Source organism: Haematobia irritans, chromosome 3, assembly GCF_050003625.1.
Source record: "Haematobia irritans isolate KBUSLIRL chromosome 3, ASM5000362v1, whole genome shotgun sequence".
In the NCBI taxonomy this organism is placed as follows: Eukaryota; Metazoa; Arthropoda; class Insecta; order Diptera; family Muscidae; genus Haematobia; species Haematobia irritans.
The window spans coordinates 208,970,518-208,987,274 of record NC_134399.1 but is presented as its reverse complement, the minus strand read 5'-3'; the positions used below and the strand labels follow the sequence as shown (position 1 = coordinate 208,987,274).

At 33.1% G+C, this 16,757-nt stretch overlaps 2 protein-coding genes and 1 long non-coding RNA gene across 4 annotated transcripts; 1 reads left to right on the top strand and 2 right to left on the bottom strand.

The window, feature by feature from the left end:
- Positions 1-577: 577 nt before the first annotated feature.
- On the bottom strand, positions 578-1,204 carry LOC142231801 (uncharacterized). Its single transcript, XR_012720925.1, has 2 exons — positions 833-1,204; positions 578-767 (listed from the first exon to the last, which is right to left on the bottom strand). It is a non-coding gene; the product is annotated as an uncharacterized LOC142231801 (long non-coding RNA).
- Positions 1,205-1,275: 71 nt separating this feature from the next.
- On the top strand, positions 1,276-13,865 carry Vps4 (vacuolar protein sorting 4). 2 transcript variants are annotated; one of them, XM_075302444.1, is made up of 7 exons: positions 1,276-1,423; positions 1,704-1,850; positions 1,909-2,044; positions 2,108-2,827; positions 10,386-10,470; positions 12,867-13,010; positions 13,080-13,865. In XM_075302444.1, the coding sequence occupies exons 2-7, from the start codon at positions 1,715-1,717 to the stop codon at positions 13,179-13,181; spliced, it is 1,323 nt and encodes a 440-aa protein (XP_075158559.1). In that variant the 5' UTR covers positions 1,276-1,423; positions 1,704-1,714; the 3' UTR covers positions 13,182-13,865. The 2 variants fall into 2 exon arrangements, with proteins under 2 accessions (XP_075158559.1, XP_075158560.1); XM_075302445.1 differs by having other exon boundaries at positions 1,290-1,423; positions 1,689-1,850.
- Positions 13,851-16,198, bottom strand: Nse4 (SMC5-SMC6 complex kleisin component Non-SMC element 1). The gene is made up of 4 exons (XM_075302446.1): positions 16,017-16,198; positions 14,851-15,074; positions 14,286-14,786; positions 13,851-14,139 (listed from the first exon to the last, which is right to left on the bottom strand). The coding sequence occupies exons 1-4, from the start codon at positions 16,090-16,092 to the stop codon at positions 14,023-14,025; spliced, it is 918 nt and encodes a 305-aa protein (XP_075158561.1). The 5' UTR covers positions 16,093-16,198; the 3' UTR covers positions 13,851-14,022.
- Between the last annotated feature and the right edge of the window lie 559 nt (positions 16,199-16,757).

Below are 16,757 nucleotides of genomic sequence, written 5' to 3'. Positions count from 1 at the left end.
TTGTTGGGATGACTTGAAAAGTACAGAATTTTTAGGTATTACTTTATTTGTACAGAATTTAGAGGGCACCTTTTTATTCTTCCAGTAATTTTTGTATGAGAGCGTAGCATTTATTTATTTATTTATCAGTTTTTATTCAGTAATACTAAGCCTTCATGGCCGAATACATTTGTATTATACCCCATTCAAATTAGGCTCGAAATCTACTAAAAGTAGATTTGAAATCCATTTTTTATAAAGCAAATGACAGTTGAAATCTAGTTAAAGTGGATTTTAGAAGTGTAATGTGAATGAGGTATTAGAAATTTTTATTAATCTGAATAGAAGTAACCCGTTTGTTCAAGTAACTAGTTATTGACTATCAAATTCACCTATCACCAATATGTACCACTAGTTACTACCAAATCTACTCGACATGTATTTAACTGGTGAATTTAACATGGGGATGTCATTGGAGGGAGCCAATTGGATATCCTTAGCATTACGTATAGCCCAAGAAATAAATAGTAACTGTGGGATACATATATAAATACCTTAATTTCAGTATTGTAATAAGTATACCACAAATCGATTAAAATATAATTTGATTATTTTAATTTATTTATTAACATGAATTATATTAAATTAAAACTAAATATATTTCACAAACATATTTAAACGTTAAATTGAAAAATACAAAATATAAAACTTAATTTGAATACATAATAGAAAGGTGTCTTTACGGGAACGCACCGCATAGCATGTGTATCTGAATGATATAGTGGTACCTGAAAATAAATAATACAATTAACAAAATAATGCAAAATGTATACCATATTATTAGTGTACTTACTAAAAAACTTCCGCAATATATCCAAACACGTTTTTATTAAATTGTTTTTTAATGCTCTGCAAAAAACTTCTTGCTACGAAACCAACAGAAAACTAACTAAATTATGAGTTTCTGAAAATTCTAAAGTATTGAGATGAGCTTTGTTGCTTTGTTTGTTCTTCAAAATAACGGATAATTATCTCAGAGAGCTGTAAAAATTGTCCAGCAAATAAGAGAGTTCTCCCGCATCGATTTTACAGGCAACCAGTTATCTGTGTTATAATTATTCGACTATTCCCAGGATTACTTATCTCCTCTTAAATAACCAGTCCACCTTGTAGTTGTTTATATAAAAAGCGAAAATGCGACAATGGCTTCTTGCCGAACAAGCGGGAAATGTAATAATTGTTACGTTGCAATACTTTAACAATACGTTTACGTAGTTTTAACCGCTGCTTTAGTTATCGTAATCGATTTACCAGTCAACGGAGTCGTCATTTTTGTTTTTGTGCTGAATTTTTACGGTGGTAGAAGATTTAAGAGGAAAGATATTACTTGCCAATAATTGCATAGACGCAAAAAGTAAACACATAAGAAAACGAATATAAAAAAGTATGTAGAATAATTGTGATTTGTTTAAGAATTTAGTTTAAAAAAAACAAAATATTATATGAGATGATGATGATGATTAGTCATCCATCAATGTTTTGAGTTGCCTTCATTTCATTGCATTACGTTCAGTTGTTTTGTGATGGTATCCTAAGAATGTCAAAAAGAGCAGCAACAATGTAGATATTATGATGTCACTGCAACTAATGGAGTGACAATTCGGCCCTTTCCTTCGTACTAACTCGTTCCAAAATATATTGATTTATAGTTTTACTATTTATAGGAGCTTTGGTCATGGCTAGTGGTACAACGCTCCAAAAAGCCATTGATTTAGTGACAAGAGCCACTGAGGAAGATCGTAATAAGAATTATGCGGAGGCTTTACGTTTGTATGAACATGGAGTGGAGTATTTTCTTCATGCCATAAAATGTAAGGAATAATATATCTTTGAGCCTTGGGTAGTATGAATCATTTTTACTTGTTATAGACGAGGCTCAAGGTGAAAAGGCTAAGGATTCTATTAGAGCTAAATGTTTACAATATTTGGATAGGGCGGAAAAACTTAAGGAGTATCTGAAGAAGGGCAAGAAAAAACCTGTAAAGGAGGGTGATTCCAGTTCTAAGTAAGTTTAAAGATTTCTCAGTTTTGTTTGTTAAAATTCTGATATATTGACTCTATTCTTAAGGGACGACAAAGATAAGAAAAGTGATAGTGATTCGGATGGTGAAGATCCGGAAAAGAAAAAACTACAAAGTAAATTGGAAGGTGCCATCGTCATCGAAAAGCCCCATGTTAAGTGGTCTGACGTAGCCGGCTTAGATGCAGCAAAAGAGGCCTTGAAAGAGGCTGTCATTCTACCCATTAAATTTCCTCATCTCTTTACTGGCAAACGTATCCCCTGGAAGGGTATTTTACTCTTTGGCCCACCTGGTACCGGTAAATCATATCTGGCCAAAGCTGTGGCAACGGAAGCAAACAACTCTACATTCTTCTCGGTATCCAGTTCTGATTTGATGTCAAAATGGTTGGGTGAATCTGAGAAACTTGTTAAGAATCTCTTTGAATTGGCTCGTCAACATAAACCCTCCATTATATTTATCGATGAAATCGATTCAATGTGTTCGGCACGTTCAGATAACGAGAACGACAGTGTGCGTCGTATCAAGACGGAATTTCTTGTTCAAATGCAGGGCGTAGGAAATGACACGGATGGTATTTTGGTGTTGGGCGCCACCAATATTCCATGGGTTTTGGATTCGGCTATTCGTCGTCGTTTTGAAAAACGTATTTACATACCCTTGCCTGAAGCTCATGCTCGTTTGGTAATGTTTAAAATTCATTTGGGCAATACAACACATGTTTTGACAGAGGAGAATTTGAAGGAGTTAGCTGGAAAAACCGATGGGTAAGTTCCAAGTCAATTTGAATATTTTCTAATTTCTGGTGGTATATACCATTGTTTAAAAATTTAGCATATAAAATTAGGAAAACAATCTGAGATGTAGTATTGGTTTTGGAAAATCTGGTTTGGAAACTGTACTGTTTTTTGTTCTGACACACACTTTTTTCGGACTTCCGAACAAAAAATATAAACATCAGATGTTTTTTCTGCAATGCATTTTATTTGCAAATAGACTCTATAAACTACCTATTTTGTCGACAAGCTTAATTAAAATAGTTTAAATATTAGATGTTTTTTAATTGTATTTCGTGCCACACGAAAGTGATTTTGAAGGGTTTTGTATAGAAAATCTGGACCAAATTCTTTGGCCATATCGCATAACTCCACGTTCATTATTCGGTTGAAAAACAGCAAAATAGGTTCAATCTGAAAACCAGCTTGTTTTCGTGGTTACTTTTTTGAACCAATTAATTTAGAAATATAAATGTTTTCGCAATCAATGGCTTGAATTATTTTCCATCCATAATTTGACAAGACTTGGAAAAATATATTAGTCTTCAAATGTTTAGCTTTGCATGTTTGAAAGGGAATCAAAAGTTTTTGGCATATACTATGAGCGTTAAAAGTGTGTCAACACCTAGAAACATTTGAGTTCTTGTCAGATTTTTGGAAAAATATAAAAAATGTACAGTTTTTATTCAAACATTCAACATAAAGTAAATAAAAAAATATTGCAATATTCACTATTAGGAACATTTATATAAAAAAGTCAATTTTTCACGCATGGGGGGTGATCTATTTATTTTTGGTGTTCTGTATAGAAGTCATTCCTTCGCTGAGCGAGATATGTGTTTGGGATCGTTGTCCTGTTGGAATATTCAAACCGAATTTAGCAACACTTGGTGTCACAGTTTTGTTTAGAACATCTAAATAACCTTTCGCATTCATTGTCGTTTCAATAAAATCAATTTCTCCAACCCCAGAGCATGGAAAACATCCCCAGACCATAACTGAGTCTCCACCATGTTTCACCGTAGTTTGGAGGTTTTGTTCATTGAACGTCGGTTCATAAATACGTGAATTATGATCAAATCGGTGATAACTATATGTGACAGCTATATCTAAATCTGAACCGATTTTTTCCAACATCAATAGCGATTGTCTTCTATCCGAAGAAAGACGTTATGTCAAATTTGAGGACGATCGGACTTAAACTGCGACCTAAATCGACTCAGAATTTAATTCTAAGCCGATCGGTATACTAAAAGATGGGTCTATGACAATTATTTCTTGGTGTTACATACAAATGCACAAACTTATTATACCCTGTACCACAGTAGTGGTGAAGGGTATAAAAATATTGCAAAGTTGTTGTTGTTTTTTTACTTTTATTTTCATAGGTTGGAATAAAACTTAATTTGATCGATTAAAACCTATATATAATTTATATTTTTTCAGTAACCCTACGAGAAGCGAAATGTTTAAGGGTGTTGACACACTTTTGACGCTCACAGTAGTTTAATGGAATTTTTCACATCTAAGCCTTGATGTATGAATTGAGATGGTATGGCTTAAGTGTGAAGTTGAGGAAATAGGGTTCGACTACCTCGTATTAAGCGACTGCCTTCTGCTTTAATAATTTCTGGAAAGTTGCTATCATTAGTACAGTGTTTTATTTCTAACTAGGACAGGCATTCAAGAGATTGGTCTATAATCGTCTTTCTCTTGGATAGCCTAGAGCTTAATTCTCTTCCGATTCAGTAAGCCTACTATCCTAAAATTCTCTTATACGCTTGCTGCCGAAATTTAAGTCAGATCAGGCTTGAAAATATAAAGTAACTTGCTTTCGAAATAGAAGAACCAAAATCAAATTCATTTGGAATACGAAAGAAAGATAAGGGAACAGAACATTGTATTTTTGTTTTTAACAGGAGTAAAAGCAGGAGTGGATTCGACATTGCGTCTGATTTCTCTTAGCATTTATATGGGAAATTGTACGTTTTGGAGTTAGTGTGACCCAACTTAAAACAGAAGACTCCGAACGTCTCCAGCATAAATGCAGCCAAAATTGTTGAAAGATTTGTTTACTCTTGGATAGGTCTATACTCGCCGTTCTCTTGGTTAGCCTTGAACTTAATTCTCTTCCGATTCAGGAAGACTACTACCCTAAAATTTTCCTAAACTCTTACTGTCGAAATTTCAGTCAGATAAAACTATGAGACTAAAATGGAATTTTGTATAAACGAAATATATTTGAAGATTTTTTGACGTTTGCGGTTTTGGCGATTTTTGTCAGGATATGTATGGTGGCTGTCTACGTGCAGCACCTGATTTCGAATGCTTCACCAGATGTTTATGCCTAAATAAATTAAAAACCCAAATGTATATGCCTAAATTTGACGTTGAATTGGCAATTTTACCACGAAATATATAAAAACCGAATGCCGGTTGTTGGGGGCTTGTAAACACCGGTTCTACCGGTCCACCAAATTTTTACGAAAAACCAATCGTCAAGGTAAGAAGATAAAGCGGCCCACCGTTTTTTCTCCACCAACCACTCGCTCACGAATTTTTGCTAAAAATATTTGGCAGTATTGATTTTATTTTGAAATTTGAATTTTTTATACGTTATACCTAGGGTTTTCTTTTTCCCGGACTTTTTCTATTCCGGGGAAAGCGGTATTTTTTTTTAATTTCCCGGGATCCCGGTCAAAGGGAAAATCGCCTAAAACTATGGTTATAAGGCGCTATCTGGCAACTAACAATATATATTCTGTTGATCTCTTACATTAGCCGTAAATCATACTAAAATACGAAATATTTTGTAATACAAAATTTTTTTACAATGGTTAAGACCAGGGCTATGGAGTCGAGCCAATTTTGCTCGACTCCGACTCCGACTCCAGCATTTTTCATCAGTTCGACTCCGACTCCGGAGTCGACTCCGGGTAATAAAGGGTGATTCTTTTGAGGTTAGGATTTTCATGCATTAGTATTTGACAGATCACGTGGGATTTCAGACATGGTGTCAAAGAGAAAGATGCTCAGTATGCTTTGACATTTCATCATGAATAGACTTACGATCTGCCACAACGTCGAATTTTCAGTGAATGGGCCCTAGAAAAGTTGGCAGAAAATCCGCTTTTTTATCGACAAATTTTGTTCAGCGATGAGGCTCATTTCTGGTTGAATGGCTACGTAAATAAGCAAAATTGCCGCATTTGGAGTGAAGAGCAACCAGAAGCCGTTCAAGAACTGCCCATGCATCCCGAAAAATGCACTGTTTGGTGTGGTTTGTAAGCTGGTGGAATCATTGGACCGTATTTTTTCAAAGATGCTGTTGGACGCAACGTTACGGTGAATGGCGATCGCTATCGTTCGATGCTAACAAACTTTTTGTTGCCAAAAATGGAAGAACTGAACTTGGTTGACATGTGGTTTCAACAAGATGGCGCTACATGCCACACAGCTCGCGATTCTATGGCCATTTTGAGGGAAAACTTCGGAGAACAATTCATCTCAAGAAATGGACCGGTAAGTTGGCCACCAAGATCATGCGATTTGACGCCTTTAGACTATTTTTTGTGGGGCTACGTCAAGTCTAAAGTCTACAGAAATAAGCCAGCAACTATTCCAGCTTTGGAAGACAACATTTCCGAAGAAATTCGGGCTATTCCGGCCGAAATGCTCGAAAAAGTTGCCCAAAATTTGACTTTCCGAATGGACCACCTAAGACGCAGCCGCGGTCAACATTTAAATGAAATTATCTTCAAAAAGTAAATGTCATGGACCAATCTAACGTTTCAAATAAAGAACCGATGAGATTTTGCAAATTTTATGCGTTTTTTTTTTTTAAAAAGTTATCAAGCTCTTAACAAATCACCCTTTATAACTAAATCTCATTTTAATACCACTAATTTGTAGTTCTATTGTGGGTTACCGTAAGTGGATCGATATAAAGTATCGTATTTATTTATGTGTGCAAAAAAAAGGTATTGATTTCACATTAGATGCCAATTAAACTCTATATTTCAAATTTAGGGCAATGTTTAATAAATAAAATAATGCTATAAATACCCATCATAATATGAGAAGATACCAACAGTATATGTATTTGTGGACCAAAATTATTGATACTATCTCAAATTCTTTAAATTTGTTGCGAGCTATATAAAGGTTTATATTCCCATATGCATGAATTTGAATCTGAATCGATTTAGACAAAATTGTATATACTTCTACAAAATCTATGTACTTTAAATTTAAATCTAACGTTATGGGACGTAACACAATTTTAACAAAAAATAAAAATGCAAGGAAAGTCTAAAGTCGGGCGGGCAGATTATAATATACTCTGCACAACTTTGTATTTCTACATTTTGATAAAATCTCAAATCAGACTTTACAAAATCTCGGGCAATATTTGGGAAATATTTATAATTGTTTAGACAATTTCGCAAAAATGCATTTATGATTCATTCATTGAAAAATTTGAGTCATTTCTACAAGTTTTCGACTTAGCAGTGAGCATACAATTTTGGAAAAATTTTTGTCTAGTAAATAAAATTTTACAAAATTTTCTACAGAAACAAAATTTTGACTACATTTTCATTTCATTTCATTTATTAAACATCAATACAAAGGAAGCCACTAAAGGCCTATTATACATGTATTGTAATAAAGAAGCTATGTTAGATATTGTAAAACTAATTTTAAATACATTGAAATTATTTTATAACAAAAGTATATGGCTCCCCAACCACATGAATATAATATAATTAATACAAAAAAGAATAAAAAGTCCTATAAGTGCCAGACATCAATGCTTCAGTTTACCGTACTCATATTATTCAAATAGTCAATTAGTTTCCTTCTATATTCGTTACAAGAACTAGAGAAAACTTTTAGATCAGAAGGCAATCGATTCCACAAAAGAAAAACTCGGACCAGAAAGGATTGTTCGTATATATTAGACTGAATTCTCGGTACATCAATCTGTACATTTCTTGTTGAATTAATAAATGTAAATTCACGGGTCAAAACTTCCGGCTTCCCGTACTTAAAAATTTTGTAAAAGTGAAAAACAGACTTCATCTTAATATAGTTCCTGAAGGAACATCCTAAGATATCAGGAATACACTGGTTAACTAGATTTTCTATAGAAATAAAATGTTGGCAAAATTTTTTATAGAAATCAAATTTTGACCAAATATATAGAAATAAAATTTTGAATAGAATTTTTATAGAAATAAAATTTGGCAAAAATTTTTATAGAAATAAAAGTTTGAAAAAGTTACCAATAGAAATACAATTTAAAAAAAATGTGTAGCAAATAAAATTTTGCAAAATTTTCTATAGAAATAAAATTTTGACTAAATTTTATATAGAAAAATATATTTCTATAGTAATAAAATTTTGAATACATTTTTTATAGCAGTGAGCATCAGTAAGAAAAAAATTCTTGAGAAAATTTGCTATAGAAATAAAATTTGACAATTTTTTCTTATAGAAATGAAATTTTGAAAAAATTATCAATAAAAGTACAATTTTAGAAAAATTTTTGTGTAGTAAATAAAATTCTGCAAAATATTCTACAGAAACAAAATTTTGACTAAATTTTCTATAGAAATTAAATTTTGACAAAATTTTCTAATAAACAATCTATTGCTATAAAATTTTGGCAAAATTTTCTATAGAAATAAAATTTTGACTTCAATTTTTATAGAAATAAAATATCAATAGAAATAAAATTATATTTGCTTAGTTCGGCTTGAGGTCATGTGAATAAAAACAGATGTTGTTGTTTTTTGAGTTGTATTTTTATATTTAAAATTTTCCAATATTTCGAGACATCTCCAATGCTCGTCTTCAGGGAAATTAATTTAAATTTAAAGAACAGTGAACTTCTTTACAAGGGAGTATATTTACAACTGTAGTATATTTAAAACAAACAAACTTTTGCAAAATTTTCTATAGAAATAAAATTTTGCAAAATATTCTATAGAAACAAAATTTTGACTCAATTTTCTATAGAAATAAAATTTTGACTAAATTTTCTATAGAAAAAAATATTTCTATAGTAAAAAAAAATTTGAATAAATTTTGTATAGAAATAAAATTTTGACAAAATTTGCTATAGAAATAAAATTTTGACAAAACTTTTTATAGAAATAACATTTTGACAAACTTTTCTATAAAAAGCAACTTTGAAAAAATTTTCTGTCAATATTCCACATATGTATATGGCCTTAAAATAAAATTTAAAAAAAAATAATAATTTCGGGTATTAAAATGGATCGATCCAGCCCATCTGCTAGTCTAACATTCTAGGAAACATCAAAAGATAGCCGTAATTGGAAGTTGATTTTCATTTACAATCATGCTGTATATTGATCGAATGAATAACGCATTGGAGACTAATTTGCATAAAAACTTGCTTAGCTACAAAAATGTGAAGTGTTTTAAAAAATTTGGTTTAGCCGGAGTCGGAGTCGAGCAAAATTTTTACGACTCCGACTCCAGCAAAATCTTCAGACTCCGGCTCCACAGCCCTGGTTAAGACAGTCTCTTTGGGTATAGTTTTCGGAAGCACACTATTAGTATAGAGGGATGTTTTGAACATTAAAGAACTGTTTGGAAATGAAAGAAACTTATTTCGATTTCACCATCGTAAAACGGGGTCACTATGTGCACATATTCGGTCAATATTCCTAAAAGCAAAACACTATCGCTTAATACCTCATTGGCATTACACTTCCATAATCCACTTTATAAATAACGGATTTAAAATCAATTTTTAATAGATTTCGAGCCTAATGTGTATGAGGTATAAGCTTGAAATTAAAGTAACTATCTTAATAAAGTTAAGAATTTTCATATTTCATTAAAACATCCTTGCAATAATTATGAAATTTTGAAATTATGCAATTGCAAACGTGGGTTACATAATGTACCTTTATAAAGGTTTACTCAGTCTGCCAGTCTAACGGAATGCCGGTTTACAGAAATATGACAATCATAAATTAGGAAAAGCAACATTCTTTTTAACAATTAGGAGCCCGTTAGAATATGGGCTAGAACCTACGACCATTTATGTCCCACAAGTCAACTACTACTACTTGGTACCATAGTCATTCACATTATACTTCCAAAAACCACTTTAACTAGATTTTAACTGTCATTTGCCATATAAAACCCTCTATTACATATAAAATATTTTAAAGAAAAATTCCCGGGAATTCCCGCACTTAATTTCCGGGAAAGCGGGAACGAAAATATAGCAAATTCCCGGGATGCAGTTCCCGAAAAAACCCTAGTTATACCCCGTAAACCTCTCTAGAGTTTTTTTTTTTTGTAACATATGGAAAGCATTAGACTTTAGCTAGGGATTGTGATCGGAATCGATTCTTTTAAGTCAACTTTTTCTTATTTTGAAATTTATTTTATTATATGGTACATCCCGTAAACCTCTATTTACCTAGAGATTGTGATAAGAACCGATTTTTTCTAAAACTCAACCTTTTCTGTTCTTATATTTTCGATTTCAATTCAATATTTGTAGATATTCCGGCGCTGATATATCAATTGTGGTTCGTGATGCTCTTATGGAACCTGTGCGAAAGGTGCAGACAGCTACTCACTTCAAAGTAAGTTAAATTAATGGATTAGACAAATGCTACTTTTACTATAAATAAGCTGGAAATAACCAGGTCTATGGTTCGGAAAAAAATTCGAAAATATTCATGTCTGTTCTGGGTCACACCGCATTGTGCACCACACTATACACTTTCTACACACCACACACAAAGTTAGTTGTTCTGAGTCACACGTGTGAACACTTTTTTCGGACTTTTAATCGAAAAATGTGACAGCTGATTTTTTCTGCAAGCCATATTATTTGCAGACAGAAATTATAAACAAAACATATTTTGCCGGTATAAACATAAAAAATTAAAAGTAAGTGCGTAACTCAAAGCCATAAAATGCCTGCCGGATTTTTGTTAGCAGTGAATAATGTAAGGACAAGAGCAATTTATCAAGAAAAAGGAGACAATTGCGTGATGCTTCAAATCTGTTTTGATGTGTTTTTTTCTATCCCTCCTCAATGTTACTCATGAACAAACGATCGCCGTGTCGTTCCCGTTTTTGTTTTTGTCGGCGGAGAAGTTTTTATTTTGTTTTTTTTTTTTTGGTTTTTGGTCAAACAGTTTTTAACATCCATACATTAAAGGAAATTTAATTATAGTGGGCATAATTAACTATTCTGTTAAGGTTTTTCTCATTTGTATTACTTAAATAAAGGGTGATTTGTTAAGAGCTTGATAACTTTTTTTTTAAAAAAACGCATAACATTTGCAAAATCTCATCGGTTCTTTATTTGAAACGTTAGATTGGTCCATGACATTTACTTTTTGAAGATAATTTCATTTAAATGTTGACCGCGGCTGCGTCTTAGGTGGTCCATTCGGAAAGTCCAATTTTGGCAACTTTTTCGAGCATTTCGGCCGGAATAGCCCGAATTTCTTCGGAAATGTTGTCTTCCAAAGCTGGAATAGTTGCTGGCTTATTTCTGCAGACTTTAGACTTGACGTAGCCCCACAAAAAATAGTCTAAAGGCGTCAAATCGCATGATCTTGGTGGCCAACTTACCGGTCCATTTCTTGAGATGAATTGTTCTCCGAAGTTTTCCCTCAAAATGGCCATAGAATCGCGAGCTGTGTGGCATGTAGCGCCATCTTGTTGAAACCACATGTCAACCAAGTTCAGTTCTTCCATTTTTGGCAACAAAAAGTTTGTTAGCATCGAACGATAGCGATCGCCATTCACCGTAACGTTGCGTCCAACAGCATCTTTGAAAAAATACGGTCCAATGATTCCACCAGCGTACAAACCACACCAAACAGTGCATTTTTCGGGATGCATGGGCAGTTCTTGAACGGCTTCTGGTTGCTCTTCACTCCAAATGCGGCAATTTTGCTTATTTACGTAGCCATTCAACCAGAAATGAGCCTCATCGCTGAACAAAATTTGTCGATAAAAAAGCGGATTTTCTGCCACTGATTTTGGTAATAAAATTCAATGATTTGCAAGCGTTGCTCGTTAGTAAGTCTATTCATGATGAAATGTCAAAGCATACTGAGCATCTTTCTCTTTGACACCATGTCTGAAATCCCACGTGATCTGTCAAATACTAATGCATGAAAATCCTAACCTCAAAAGAATCACCCTTTATTTACAATAATATTGCAAACAAATTTTCTATCGTGGCGGCCTCCTTGTGCAGAAAGATATTGGCGGCGTTAGTTTTTTTAATTTGCTCAGTGATTTGTGCACCAAGAACACTTTGCAGAATTGAAGATGCCATATTTTTCATGCAATAAATTTGGTAAAATTCACTTTTCTTAGCCCATTGATTTTGTAAAAATTATAATTTAATTACCTTATATTTTCAAAAAGACCTTTGATTTGTTTAGGAAAGCGGATAGTATTCACAAAAATCAAAGATAATTTTGCTTAAAACTTTTTTGTGTTAACTTTTAAAAATTGTGGCAACATTGTACTTTCGAACACACTGAAAATCAGCTGATTAAAACAACCCCAAAATTTATACACCAATCAGAGGAAATTTCGGTTCAAATTTTAGATGGATTTTTAAAATCGTGGTTTCTGACATATATAAGTGACTTTCCCAATAAAATTTGCAAATATTTATAAAAAACATATTAAAGTTTCAGAATCTGTTATTTATTTGTTATAAAAACTTCTAACTTTGCATACGATGGATGTACACTAAGCCTACACAAAAGAAATGTTCGTGTACATTTTTCAGGTCTATGACGGTGTATAGTGTTGGCCAGAACACCTTTTAAGTGTGACACCATACGTAACTTGTACATGCGTGTACCAGAACAGACACGATTATGTTTGCCTTTATACTTTTGGAGAAGTCTATATAATACATTTATAATAATACATTCACTAATCTACCTTGTACTGTTTCCTCTTGAAAACATAATAGTAATCAATACATATTTTCTTCTAGCGTGTAACAGGTCCATCTCCCATGGATAAAGAAGTTATATGTGATGATTTATTGGTACCTTGTTCACCGGGTGATGATGGCGCCATAGAAATGAGTTGGGTTGATGTACCCGGCGACAAATTGTTTGAGCCGCCTGTTACAATGGTAAACCCCCTATATATTTCGTTACCTTACATGCATTTGCTAATTTATGTTTTTATTTCCCATTTTTAGCGCGATATGTTAAAATCATTGTCACGTACGAAACCCACTGTGAACGATGATGATTTAATTAAACTGCGTAAATTCACAGAAGACTTTGGCCAAGAAGGCTAAGAGTTTAGGACAAATCGAAAGAACGGGTTAAATTAATGTTATAATTAAAGTCTATATATTCGATATACAAAATAAGCTCTTATTATTGTTTTTTACGTCTATTTTGAAGTTTGTTTTGGCCATTGTTTTGTTAAACATTCTATTCAGAGTCCAGCCTCCGCCGTCTAAGAGCTATATAAGAAGCATTTGTTTTTCAGGTGTGTCCTCTTTTTTCTGTCTTATAAAGTCTAGGGATTAGCAAGCAATTCATACTAACAAGAGTGTCAATAAAATAGTAAAGAAAATTAATTGGAAGGTATATTTTTATACTATAGCCAGATAGCCGTCTGAGTGCAATGCAAATAAAACAAAAAGATTCATTAATTAATTAAAAAAGGGGCTTTTATACAGGAAAGAAAATGATTAGCTTAGCCTTTTTCGATAATCATGTATTTATTTGTTTTGTTTTTTTTTTCTTTTTTACATATTGTGTATGTCAGTAGCCCGCTTTTTTACTTAACCAATATGCAAACAAAACAACATCAATCAGTGAAGAGCATACAAAATTTGGCCTTTTTGAAATTTGTAAAAACCATTCTATTAGATTTAAAATAAAATTATTATTATTATTAAATACATACATGTTTCTCCTTATTTAGCAACAACAATAAATATTGCAATAAGATGAAATTGAGATTAATATTATGTTTACTTTTTTTATTAATTGAAAAGGTACACATGTATAGTATAACAATAGTATTAAAGTTGTGTAAAAATATCTATTCTAATACTTTAAAAAGATATATGTGGATATGCCTGCCAACAAAATATTCTCGCACATACCGGAAATTTCATGAGTTAGTTAGTCACTGTCCTCTTCGTCTATGTTCTCCATATGATTTTCTCCACTGTTTTCATCATCGATATCAACAGGTACATAAAGCATAGCCTTTCTTATGTCATATTTATCGATCATTCTCTGCAAAGCAAAGACAAATTGGACATTAATTGTAATAATCGCAAGAGAAGTTTGGAAAATCTTTGAAATTAATCAAAGTAACCACATAAGATAGCAATCAAAATCATTTGAATTGCTCTAACATTTAAAAAACTATTATATCTTACCTGGCATAAATCCATATTTAATGAACATATCGATTGTGATGTATCCGGATGTAGATCTATTTCATCCTTTGAAGCCAAACGTACCAAGGGAAGGCCATTACTACTACGTTCAATGGCTATATTACCATCACGCGCCAGAAATGCCATTTGGAATGCATTCTCTACAGTATTCATAAAATTCTGAGGATCTATGATGAGCTTATAGTATGGTATTGGCTTTTTATTGTTGGCACGAAATATATCGCTGACTTGTTTCAACAGAATGTTGATTTTTTCTGCACCTTTATCATCTCGTTTTAATTGTTTTATAGTCTCCGGTCGTTTCTCTTGACTAAGAATCGTACGATTACGCTGTTGTCTTTCCTTAACCACACGCTCCTTTAGTTCAACATCGATGGCACCTAGCATTGACGACTTTGTTGCCACACTGCAAGAACAGCCAATGGCAAGTCTTGTAATATCTTTCCAATTTTCGGTGTCATTGTGGGAAATTAAGGCACTCTATTGTACAAGAAATTAAGCGAATGTAATAGATCTAAATATTTTGATAAAATTTTGAACTTACTATGGCATTTTGATAGATTCCATCATTAAATTCCGAATTTGCAAGCAACAGTTTGGAAATTGATTCATGGGTGCTCTTTATAATTTGTGCATCTAAAACAACTTCGCTGGGATTTTCCAATTTGTCATTTATGCTACTTTCCTTGTGTATTTCATCGCAGGTTTGAATAATTGAACGTACAGCACGACATGTTTCACTTGTCATACGAGTTCCTATAGAGCTTTCTGTTTAATAACAAAATATAAAACATTATTAGATGGTTATAAGGAATATAGGTATGCAAGTAACAGGAAATTGGCCAAGGATCGAAGATCACGAATTTTATAATACTTTATTTACGCTGTTAGTTTTTCTAAAATAATCATCATTACGAAGGAAAACAAATATATTCCTGTTAAAAAAATCATTATTTGAGTTAATTTATATGGTAAATCCCACCATTTTAATAAAGAAGCCGCGAAAGCCGCGCGTGGCTGATATTTAACAGTTTACAAACATACCGACAGGCGAATAAAATAATGCGGTTTACTTGCCAAGGAGGTGAAAATATACACCTTCGATTGGCCACTAAAACTCAAGCGCCACTCAAGTGTAATGCTATGGACCACTACCCACACGTATTTATTTTCAAATGTCGAATATTATTGGGAAAATGTCCTAAATACAGTATTGAAGACCTAGACAGACAAACATTTCGGCCGTAGGCTAGGGATATTCCAACAGGACTTAGTACCATCGTACTCAGCACGCGTCAGCCAATAATGGCTTGAAAAGGAGGTTGCTTTATCGCACAAGAGCCAGATATCAATCCTTTCGAATTTTATGCCGGGGCATTTTGAAGAGTAAGATTGCCACTACAAACTATTAAAGTGTCGATTATCTCAAAGAGCCTCGTCGGTAATGGACCAAAAACTGCGTGTGATGGACATGCCGGCCATAACTAGCGCTACAGGTTGTCATTTTTTTTTTTTTTTTGAAAAATAAAAATTTTTCCATTACATATCAGTCACCCTGTAGTGCCAGTATGTATTTCGAACGGTACTCAAGGCTCGTGGACAGTATCGCAACAATTTCCAAAATTCGAGTTTTCCCGCTCGCAACATTTCTTCACTGTAGCATGAATGAAATTTTACTCACATGAACATCCAACTGATAAGATTACTTACGTAGATTGTTCACATCATCGATCAATTGTTTATAACGCTGTTTTCGATCTGTCGATTGAGACGCACTTTGATTCATTTTGATAAATTAATTGTAATATTAAACAATTTCCGTTGCAATTATCATTTGTGTTTTTGTTGTTGTCAAGGTTCGCTGTTGTTTGTATGCTTGAAAATTACTACAATTATGAGCCAGGGTTGATATTTTTGTATTTGTTAGACCCGAGTAAAATAAGTACCGTGGTACATTCACGCCATCAATTTGGTACACCCTCGTAACTTCTTAATACTCATAACTCATAGTGTCATCACTTTGATAATTTATTAATTATAAAGGGTGATTTGTTAAGAGCTTGATAACTTTTTTTAAAAAAAAAAACGCATAAAATTTGCAAAATCTCATCGGTTCTTTATTTGAAACGTTAGATTGGTCCATGACATTTACTTTTTGAAGATAATTTCATTTAAATGTTGACCGCGGCTGCGTCTTAGGTGGTCCATTCGGAAAGTCCAATTTTGGGCAACTTTTTCGAGCATTTCGGCCGGAATAGCCCGAATTTCTTCGGAAATGTTGTCTTCCAAAGCTGGAATAGTTGCTGGCTTATTTCTGTAGACTTTAGACTTGACGTAGCCCCACAAAAAATAGTCTAAAGGCGTCAAATCGCATGATCTTGGTGGCCAACTTACCGGTCCATTTCTTGAGATGAATTGTTCTCCGAAGTTTTCCCTCAAAATGGCCATAGA